At 34.4% G+C, this 11,663-nt stretch overlaps 2 protein-coding genes across 15 annotated transcripts in view; one reads left to right on the top strand and one right to left on the bottom strand.

Moving 5' to 3' along the window:
• Positions 1-11,663, bottom strand: part of Liprin-gamma (liprin protein kazrin) — a 207,188-nt gene that overhangs the window by 62,170 nt on the left and 133,355 nt on the right. The window lies entirely within an intron of this gene.
• Positions 1,273-4,246, top strand: LOC106627839 (regucalcin). 3 transcript variants are annotated; one of them, XM_014248123.3, is made up of 4 exons: positions 1,273-1,430; positions 3,086-3,668; positions 3,739-3,859; positions 3,948-4,246. In XM_014248123.3, the coding sequence occupies exons 2-4, from the start codon at positions 3,086-3,088 to the stop codon at positions 4,138-4,140; spliced, it is 897 nt and encodes a 298-aa protein (XP_014103598.2). In that variant the 5' UTR covers positions 1,273-1,430; the 3' UTR covers positions 4,141-4,246. The 3 variants fall into 3 exon arrangements, with proteins under 3 accessions (XP_014103598.2, XP_014103595.2, XP_069965434.1); XM_014248120.3 differs by lacking the exon at positions 1,273-1,430 and adding an exon at positions 1,805-1,831; XM_070109333.1 differs by lacking the exon at positions 1,273-1,430 and adding an exon at positions 1,858-1,875.

The raw sequence follows: 11,663 nt of genomic DNA, 5'->3' as shown, positions 1-11,663 counted from the left end.
TACGAATAGTTTTACACTAGATCCTATAAAGCCATTTTCTTTCATTCGACTTCCAGTCAAAATTTACGACATTTTATCTTTGGAAGTGAAGTTATTGCTTTTTAAGTGTCAGTATGTTTTTATCATCGGTGCGAAAATGAGCTTTGAACAAAGAGCCAACATTAAATTTTGTTTTAAAATTGGTAAAACTTTTACTGAAACGTTTCAATTGATGAAACAAGTTTATGGCGATGATTGCCTTGACCATAGCAGAGTGCACGAGTGGTTTCAACGTTTTCAAAGTGGTCGTGAGGACATAAATGACGATGAGCCGAAACCCAAAAAATCGCGCCTGGCAAATTTAAACGTGAAGACAATGCTGATTTGTTTTTATGATTCCAAGGGTATTGTTTACAAAGAATTTATTCCACCCGGCCAAAACGTTAATGCGGTATTCTACCTTAGAATTTTGAAGCGTTTGGTGCGCCGTATTCGATGTGTTCGGCCCGAATATCGCAAAGATGGAAGTTGGCGTTTGTTACGCGATAATGCGCCGTCTCATCGATCGACGCATGTGGCCGATTACTTAACCAAAAATCACATTTTAACCATCAACCACTCCCGTATTCACCTGATATGGCACCGTGCGACTTCTACCTTTACGGAAAAATGCATTTGCCGATGAAAAGAAAGCGTTATGCAGACGTGGAGGCCATTCAAAAGGCTTGCACCGGCATACTGGCAGCCATACCGGGCAACGAGCTAAAACACTCGTTCGACATGCTTTTGGACCATGCAAAAAGCTGTATTAAAGCTGAAGGAGACTATTTTGAATAAAATTAATTGATTTTGCCGATAAAACCATTTGTTCAGTCTTTTTTTTTTAAAGTCCTGTTTACTTTGGAACGCACCTTGTATATGGCATAAAAGATAGTAATCACATTTTCCCACGGTAATTTTTATTATAATATCTATATAATTATTATCAAATTCATTTTTCTGCAAAATTTATCATAACAAAATCTCAAAATGAAAGTGGTTAGTTTGAGAGTGCCTAAGGTTCATTTAGTGTTACGAATTCTTTGGTTGCGATTCGTAGGTTATTATGAAAACTTATCTATAATTTTATTACAAATAATATGGAGATATTACTATTGACAGATTGATTATATTAATGAATATTTTATATCAACCAATTTCGATAAAAATCAACCAACATCGATAATAATCATTCAAATACTAATTAGTCCCCAAAACAAATATATTTTTTTCTCTAATATAAATTTTATGTTTGCTTGCACTTTTGTTATCTCTAATAACTGGGTAGAACTTATGGTAGGGTACTTAAGAGCACTATGCTGCTCAATTATCTATAAATATAGAAAGTCAAGTGAGTGCAGTTCAGTCGCAAGTGAATCGTCTGTAGTTGCAAATATTTTCCCACAAGCAAGGTACGAACGTGTAAAACGAATATAATTGATTGTAAATCTGCTTGTAATATTATATTCGTGCAAATAATTTACAATTGCAAAAAGTGATAACTGAAATTTGAAACGAAATTGCGTTTGTTAACAAAAAGTGTCTAGTATTAACTCTTTTTGTGAGATTGAAAAAGCAGCTTTTATAATAAAGCGTATTCGCAAAGCAGCTGCTTTAAAAGCAGTGAAAATTGCCCGTCAAATAATTCTAGCTCACAGATTGCAATAATTTTTGTAATTGTTAATAGAAATTAACATTTAATGTTTTGGAAAAAGTTTACTTCGCCAAACAATACGTAGTATAATAAATATAAGTGCTCTTTTATTGATACCGTTCTGTGCTTAACCTCAGTGCTCCTTAAATGCTTTTATCAGTGTGTAGACATATCAAACTTATCTCGCATGCAATGTGGATATGGTAAATGTTCAGGTCGTGTATACGAATAAATGTCATGGAAACCATAGATTAGATGATCTTTTAGATATTGATAAAATTTATATTATTATTTATGCTTTTCGCGAACCCGTATTATTAACGTTTCTCTTTAATTCCGATCTTGTGTGAGTGTAATTAGAAATCCCATCATATTTTTTATAATTTGTTAGAAAAGTTCGATCTATATCTTCCAAAATATTGATTTCAGGTCTGTTAATGTTCTTACCCTAAAAGTGTTTTTTGAAAATCTTCTCTGTTAAATCTCTGTAATATATCTACATCAAAAGTCATCAAAAGTAATTGATCACATATGAATATACATGCATGTACATATATAAATAAACTTTCCAATAAAATAGATAAACATCTTAAAATCATTTTATCACCGTTGATTAATAAGATGAAGTGTTCGATAGTAGTAACGCAAAATTATAGGTAGTAAGCCGCGGGGGTCTTTAAAATGCATTATATATTTCACCATCGTGGAGTAGATGGAATTAGTGAGATTATAAAATTGATAAGCTTTTTCAATACTTAATATGCATGAAAACCACTTGCAGATAAGTGTGTTGCCAATCAAGTCATTAATTAAAATATTTAATGTCAAGTATAAGTAATTTGATGGAATAGATGAAAGATCAAAATCAAAACTTTATCCATTATGATCTTGTGTGCCCTTAAAAAAGTTGCTGAATTTTTGAGGATTTAAAAGATAAGGTTTAATAATTATAGATTATTTTTTAAATGAATTATGGAACGTGTGATAAGGCACTCAGATTATTATGCAGCTATTTTAACACCTGCTGTAAAAGATTAAGCTAAGCTTGTCACTGATAATTTTTTAATAAAAATTATCTATCTTTACTTTGGCTTCTGAGGCATTTTACTGAATAAAAAATATAATAAGTCTTTGCTGTAAAACGACAATTTATACCATACATTTAACAAGCCGAATTTACATTGACTGACAACTGAACAGTTTATCAGCATAAATAATTTACTTAGTTAACGCCAGACAGTATTTTTTTCTGCACACAAGATAGCCCAGAGTGCATCTTCACGATTTTTATCACTCCAAGCAGAATTTTGACAGCTGGTTTGTCAGAAATAATTCTAGCCTCTAAAAATAGATCATATAATATATGTATCTAAGACTAAACACACTAATTTCAACTAAATTACTCCTTTTTAGATGTCTTATAAAATCGAGCCCATCCCCAACGGAGAAACCCTGATTGGTGAAGGTCCACACTGGGATATTCAAACACAAAGTCTTTACTTTGTCGATATCGATGTTGCTCGATTACTGCGTTATGATTACAAAGAGAACAAAACGTACAGCGCCGTGCTAGAGGGTGAAGAATATGCCTCTTTTATTATACCAATCGAAGGCGAGAGCGGCAAATTCGTAGTGGGCTGCAGTCGTCGTGTAGTTGTCGTAGCTTGGGATGGTGTAGCACCAAAAGCCAAAGTGGTGCGCGTTGTACGTGAAGTGCAAACAGACTTTGCTTTGAATCGTTTGAATGATGGTAAAGCTGATCCACGTGGTCGTCTTGTGGCTGGTACCATGTATAATAGTCCAAAGGATATGTTTTCGAAACGTGAGGGTGAATTGTATAGTTTCGAGAAAGATAAACCGGTGAAGTTAATCAAGTCTGATGTTGGTGTCTCGAATGGTTTGACATGGAACGAAAAGGCGAAGAAATTCTACTTTATCGATTCACTTGACTACAATGTCAAGGAATACGATTATAATTTGGACACAGGCGTGGCAAGTAAGTGCAAGGTTTTATTATAACAAAGGATTATATATTATTTAAATTGATTTTTTTTATGCCACAATAGGTAACCCAAAAGTGGTCTTTCAACATAGCTCATATTTCCCTGATGGCATGACTATTGACACTGATGGCAATATTTATATTGCTACTTTTACCGGAGCCACGATTTTTAAGGTGAAACCAAGGTCAGTATTTATTATTTCGCTTGTTTGACAACCGTATACATTAATATAAATATTTATTCGTACAAATAAAATTTTAAATCTATCACAGCACCGCCGAGGTTCTATTGGAAATCCAAATGCCCTGCAAACAAATCACTTCAGTTGCTTTTGGTGGCCCAAATTTGGATATCTTGTACGTAACGACCTCTAAACTGAATGATCAGCCACCACCAGCTGGTAACACCTACAAGGTGACCGGTTTGGGTGTGAAAGGTTTGCCGATGACTAAAGTACAATTGTAAGAGCCACAATAATCACACAAGCTAATTGTTATTTCGCCGGCAAAGTCTTTGTTATACTTTGGATTAATTTTAATAAGAAATCTATAAGCATATATAAAAAAAATCACTACTAACTGAAAAATTTAATAATTAAAAGCAATAATTGACTTTTGAGGTAGTCAGTTCATATAATTTCATTGAACTTCAAGCTCTTCAAGTACTTCAGACCTTACAAATGCCTCTAACTATAAGTCTTAGCAATATTATTTTGTTTTCAGAGTTTATAAAGTGTACGAGATAGTAGGTTTATGTTTGGTGATATCAAAATTTAAATAACCAATAAATAGTATTTATGGCAACCTATGGATTAAGCATACAATTTTTCAGAAGAACAAACTTAAACCTCAATCAAATATAGATTCAAAGATCCATATTGATCCAAATATAATATAATTAAAAAAACAAGTAAGGAGGGCCCAACTTTTTATACTTGCGCGCAATTTACAAGGTTCAAAGCATGCATGATATCAGGTGTTATCACAAACTGACTGACATGTGCGGCATAAAGTCGGCTAGAATTCCGAATACTATTATATGTAGTATAAAAGAGCAAGGGTAATTCGTGGACCGATTTAAAACATATTGGATTGGATTTAACCAAGTAATTTTGTTTTCTTTTAGTGCACGTTTTTTTTATTGTGTAAAACATTTTAGAGCTTAAACAAATTTAATCTTTCATTAATCTTTCGAGTTATTATTCGCGATTTGCATCGACCGAAGATTTTTTTATTTTATCGAAATAAATCAATTTTGGCATTGTCCAATATTACATATTTACTTAGTTTGGTTAAGGTTTAAGGTCAATACTCACGGTATTAGGCCAACCGGAAGTAAGAAATTCTTATATTGGATATATGAAGTAGGAGAAGTGCTTATTGCCCAGATTTTACTCATTTTGACCAAGGGCATCTTATTAATATAAAACAAGTAAGGAAAGATGAGGTTCAGGTTAGATCATTTAATACTCTCGCAAAGCTAAATGATCTATGGATTTTCGTACATATTTTAATTAAAAGCAGAAAATATTGCATTCATTATTAAACATTACAGGCGAAAAGATATAGAGGATTAGAAATTCTTTTTGAATTTCATTAAGATTTTTTACGTATTGACCGATAACGTATTGGTTGAAAATATACCATATATATTAGGTATAAATATTGACCCGATTTTACTCATTTTTGGAACAAGGGCATGCTGTCATCCCAAAAATATTATCTCTAAATTTCAATACTAAACCTCACAGATTGACCGATATGATTGTAAAAAAATCAGTTAAATGCACTGATGTCCAGATATTTGGCGCTTGGGTCCTTGAAAAGATATAATTCGACCTCGACCCATATGGTTGAAATCACCAAATTTGGTTGAAATTAGTCGAGTAGTTTTTGAGACATAGGCGGGCGGTGCCATGTCCATTGTCCAAATTTTACAACTGCTCTTATAAATCCCTTCCCTACCATCATGGTTGTGTAATTTAATGCTTGTGACTCATGTATTTAATTAGTTATTACACTTTTAGTAGTTTTCAACTTAACCGTTATATTGGCAGTGGGCGTGGTTATAACCTGCTTTTACCCATTTTCATAGCGTAGAAAAGAATGCTAAAGAGACTAATTTTAAGCTAGTTTTGTTGAGTTATGTTCCGCGAATCGGAAGATATGTACCTTAAGCCATTTAAGGGGCGGGGACACGCCTACTGTTTTACTTTAAACAAATTTTTAGACAACAGGTATTCCTCGTTACTACGATCACATCTGCCAAATTACATTTATGTATTTTAATTTAGTGCTTATGTTAGTAATGGCACTTTATAGGTTTTTCAAAGAACGTCGCTTTGCAAAAACATACAAACGGACGGACAGACAGTCGCTCGGATTTCAATTCGTCGCGTCAATCTGATCATTTATATATATATAATTCTAAAAATATTTTGATTAGTTTTAGGTGATAAAAACTATTATATTCTGTAGCAACATGATGTAAGGGTATAAAAAAGATTATCTTTGAATTTACACAAAAATATATATCTCACAGATTTAACGATATTTTCCGCACCGAGGCCCACATATTCGGTATCTGATGACTTGAAAAGTTATGGTCTGATTTCGAGAATTTTTAGTCGTGAGCTACCTTTATTCACTATATCTCAAAAGTTTTATTCCGATAAGTTCAATGCAGTTTAATTTATATACTGTAAAGTGTAAGAGTCATAAGGAATCAAGAAATGTAGGCGTGGTTGTATTTTTATTTCGCCCATTTTCACAAATTGAATTGAATCCTTCCTGAAGTATGGGATTTTACCTAAATTTGGACGCTACCACGCCCATTGTCGAATTTTTAAACTGATTACTTTTGAACCTATAATCATCATCTTGCCTGTGACATCTCGTTTCTGACATTTTTAGTTAGTGAATAATCGCACTGTTTTTAGTTTTCAACATAACCGCCTCTTGTTATCATCTGATTTTATCCATTTTCACAGTGTAGTAGGAAGAGCTGGAAATACTTGTTCTCAGCAAGTTGTGCTGATATATCTTTAGTGGTTTGTAATATTTGTTTATTAGTAAGTAAGCTTTTTGACTATGTTACAACATGTTGCGAGAGTATAAAAAAGTGTGTTAATTGCGTTAGAATTTCAAAATAGTAAAATTTCTGTATTGTTTGCTATAGTTTCAGTAGTTGTTAAACACTTATCCTTCACTCCATCCGCACTATTTGCAAGATTATGGTTCAATTGCAAGGAAAATTGCTAATAATTGTGGCGTATACACGCCGTTGCACTCAAATTAATCTAATTAGTTGCTGAAATCACAATTTACATAACTTTTCTCTTCCACTCAAAGAATCGATATTGAAATGAAAATAAATAAATTGCACTTATCCACTCACTCACAGAGTTTTTGCATAAATACCAGACTTCCGCACTGAAATGCCTCGCAACTTCCTTATTACCTTTGCTCAGGTGCCCCTGATGCCACGGTTTTATATTATACCTATATATTATATATACATATGTGTATGTGTATTGCAAATTTGCTATGCCATTCACCGTTCAGTAGTCAACTTAAAACGAATTCCCAATTACATACACATTTGTCCATATTTATGTGGCACAAATGCTAAAGGCACGCTTCTACTTGTAGGTACATCGCTCAATACTTTGATATGCCAACCGCGTTCTCGACCCATCGCACAGATACGCTCATTAAATGGAACTTAATGTTGGGTTGTTACATTTTTAATGGTGCGACAAGTGAATTCCTTCACGAAAATATGAAAGGAGTACTTGTGTTTTAAACTTATGCGCTAAACTGTGAGCGACTGCGCAGCGAAAACGGTTAGTGTAACGGCATTTTATATACAAAAGTTTTAACATTCAATATAATTCATTTCCTTCTGTCTCCTCACGGACAAGCGGCGTATTTTTCCACTTCTTTCTGGAGACGTTTCTACCGCTTACTCGAAGCACACCACTTCAGTCGCGAGCTTTTTAAACTTTTGCTTTGCTGCCAATCGTGTCTTTGAATTTGCTGCATTAAGTCAAACTTTTAATTAGCCGAATATCGATAAAAGCGCGAACGTGACAATAGTAGCACTCAGAGTATTTTCGACTGTCAGGTCAAAAGTGAAGGCTTGTAGGCAATTACCAAGTGCATAAGTTGTATCCTTTATTGGGTAGTGAAATAAAATTTCAAGTGCTAGTTTGCTATGCCAAAGCTATTAGTGGGAGTTCAGAATGTACAATTACAGGCGTACGCCTAGGTCAAGTGAGTTATTACGGTATAAAATATTTGTGCTGTGTTGAGTTTATATAAGCGAGAGTGGAGTTTGTGAATATTTTATTCGTTATTAAATTGCTTTTAGGCGATTGAAGGCAGAAAATGTATTGTATGTCTTCATTGAAAGTCAAGCCATGTAGGCTAGGGTGCATTGGACTGGAAAATACTATTTGAAATCTACAGAAGCCTTTAATAAATACTCATAATGCGAGAAATGCCTCAAAAATATATATATATATTTGTGAGAATAAGCTAATGAACGGAAGAGAAACTTCTGAAGCTTTGAATTTCTAAAATCAAATAGCTATCTGTGGAGCATTTGCGAAGTTTGCTACATTGTTCTACTCGCCAAAGTGTAGAATCAACTATTTTTTAGCTGATTGCTAATGCTACTCCTAATGTAGCCGATAACGTAGTATCGAGAATTTCAAATTATGTCCCTCGGCTAGTTGACACCCAGAATAGCTCATCTGAATGGCTTGATGTGAAATAAGAAGACTTAGTGGTCGAATAAATTCACCTTAACAGCCGTGCAGTGTCAACCAAGAATAGAAAAAACCAATACAAATGTTGAAAATTAAATCGAATTTAATCTTCAGTTACCTAAAGTATTTTCTACCAAGTGAGACTTCGTCCAGGATATAACCTAGAGAAAGCTCATGTTGCTCTTGAATGGCAGCGCAACAGCAAAAGATTTTGCTAAATGAAGATGTCGCTGCGAGGAAGGGGCATTTCTAATTTCTTTAGAAAATCAACATTTCGGTTGAAATGAAAAATATATTAGGTCATCTTCTTTATCGTATTAGCAAATTTTTGTTTACCAATCTCAATTACATTAGCTAGTGCTGTGAGTATCTCTAAGACAACCTGCTTTCAAAGCGGATTTAGCTAAGGGTTAAGCTTATTATTCAAGTTTCGGAGATTATTCAGAAACCCAATTCATTAATTTTTGAGCCTTGACCTAATAGTACTTGAAATAATGCTGTCTCAACTTTTAAACTTCAATGGGCACTAAAACCGCCTGCACTAAGTAATAGATAACACACAATCACACCAACTACGACGCTCAATGCCTTGCTGCATATAGCACAGGTAGACATAGACGGAAAGGATTGCCGTGTACTTAGCTGACTGCAAGTCTGGGCACTCTAAACCTTTGCACACTTTCATTTCATACCAAAACACTTGCATTTGATGATTTCTCTGCTCACATGCCTACGATGGAGGTATGAAAGGGAAGGACTCGCTTCGCTTTTTTTACCGATGGATCAAAGCTTGCCTTTTAATTCTGCACCAACCCTCCCCGGTAGGTGAGTACGCTGTACCATCCATCAACTCTAGTTTTAGGCTTCTTGACCACTGCGCGTAAGAGGTCTAGTGAGCAGAAGTTCTAACTGGATAGAATCGACTCAACACTTCCTTCTCAAATGTCCCGCCTTTACCAGATCAAAGCTAAAACACCTTAAATATCATAATTTTAGTCATCCAGCGAAAATAAAAATAAAGCACCTAATCAGATTTGAGATATGTTCAAGGTGCTTTATCGTTAGCTGATATTCAAGCGCAGGAGTTTTTATCTGGTTTCATAAAGGACTGAAAATAGCAGTGTAAGTGTGATCCCCACAATCTTAGGGAAATAGTTATCTAACATAACCTAATCTGGCCTAACCTAGTAAAAGAAAATTTTCTTTATAATAATTATATTAATATAATAATACAATAATTTATATTACAAATCAATAATAATTTTTAAAAGTACGAAAACTTTTCAATTTGCAAGTACTCCGCTTTAAAAGCGCATTTTGAGCTTCAAAGCTCCATTTCTCTCGCATATCTTTTGGTTAAATTATGATTTTAGCACTACATGCACCAATGCAACATGCCATAACTTATGGTAAGCTTATAAAATTAATCCGCAACCAAATTTTGGACAAGATTGGAAATCTGAAAAATGAACTTTAATCTTTATATGCAAATCACGTGGCAGCACCAACAGCCAGCAGCGCACATTCTACACAATTCCCTACAACTTGCCACCACAAATATATATATATATATATATTTAGTATAAGGTTTACCTACCTATTTAGTATATATATATATATATTTAGCACCAACACAAACTTGCTATCATAGTAAAACAACAACAACGAAGGCATATTTCAAAGGGTCATACAAATACAAATTCATAGCCATATAAACTTTGTAAAAATGTGTGCGTTAAAAAAATGGGAAAATCTCATATCTTTCACTAACCATTGCCATGAAAATTTTGCACAAAGCAACTTGAAAGAAAATTTTGTATAAACAAATTATCCAACATGGTTGCAACGGCAAACAAACAGCCAACAAATGCAAGCCTTATGAAGACAGGAGTTTTGGAAAAGGGAAAGGTGGAGTGGTGCAACATAATAATGGCAAAGCATGGTACTAAGTTGCAGGAAGCAACGGTGAAAGTTGTTGGTAGCTTTATGGGAGCACTCAGCTGTAGCTGAAGCCTTAAGTGCGACCGAAGCAATGCAATGGCCGGAATGGCCTGCACTCTCAATGGCGATAAAAATTACTACTAGAAATGGGTGTAGTAAAAATGAAAATGAAAATGAACGCAAGCAAACAACAATAAACATACGTATGTATGTGCAGCGACAGCAACAGCAGTTGGCGCAAGAATCGACTATGCTTTGTAGTCGTACTAACATTTGCACAAAGGCGCAATACTATAATCACAAAAGCCAACATTATGCCCATTCAAAGCCACAAAACAAGGTTTATACTTCCTGCATGGTGGCCGAATGCCGCACTGTAATGGGTGGTTCTCAAGAAATTTGCTTCTTACTGCGATAAGGACATAAAATTCCCCTTAAGTATTTTTTGCCGTTGCATTAATCGTTGATGCTAAAATTAAATTAGTGGGTGTGGCTTTAGTGATTAACTATAATTCAGTGGATTGTAGATTCGAAGCACGGCTTAGCTAAGATGCACACCTACAGCGACTAAATTTGCTGAACAAATTGCTATGTTGAGCTGCCTGAGACGTTTTGAATGAATTTAGAATTTTTTGTGTACCCAACGCTGGGAACTATTGCGACCTTATAATATTTATGTTACAATAATTTTTAGATACATTTGCTAAACCTTTTCCCTTAGATCTCAAGTATTACAAGCTGTGAAATAGATGACGTGCCCGATTTCGATATCCTTGAAAAGGTCAGCCAGCGGCACAATAACCGGTATTTCATTGGACGACCAAATGGATCACCATTTTTATACAGTTTTTTTTTTCATCTTTTAAAAATTAAAATACAGATACTGAAGATCTAGTTTCTAGATCGTGGTTTTCTTACTTCGGACGTAAAGCTATGTAAAGTATGTTGCTCTCTTTCGTCTGCAAATGGTTACTGAATTTGGTCTCAACAGAATTAGTACAATTATAGAATAAAAGGACAAACATTTAGCGAAACCTCGAGTTAATAATACTTTTACTTAAAGTAAAAACTTCCTAACACGTAGAATTTTTTGTGCTGTAGTTATGGGATGTAAGGGTCAAACCACCAAAGGGCCAAAGGTCTCCTTTCTGGCAAACTTAATACACTCTGTTATGGGTATAAATATTCTTAAACAAAATGGAAATCAATATTTCAACCACCTTGTATGTAAATACGTCTATAGAGCTTGACTTTGCACACAACCCGGCCAGCTTTC

This window comes from Bactrocera oleae, chromosome 4, assembly GCF_042242935.1.
Source record: "Bactrocera oleae isolate idBacOlea1 chromosome 4, idBacOlea1, whole genome shotgun sequence".
In the NCBI taxonomy this organism is placed as follows: Eukaryota; Metazoa; Arthropoda; class Insecta; order Diptera; family Tephritidae; genus Bactrocera; species Bactrocera oleae.
This window is presented reverse-complemented; position numbering and strand designations above follow the sequence as displayed.

Excerpts from the sequence above, each read along its gene's own strand:
- LOC106627839 (XM_014248120.3), top strand. Across the intron at positions 3,669-3,738 it reads TTTGGACACAGGCGTGGCAA|GTAACCCAAAAGTGGTCTTT; the intron begins GTAAGTGCAAGG and ends ATGCCACAATAG. Across the intron at positions 3,860-3,947 it reads ATTTTTAAGGTGAAACCAAG|CACCGCCGAGGTTCTATTGG; the intron begins GTCAGTATTTAT and ends AATCTATCACAG.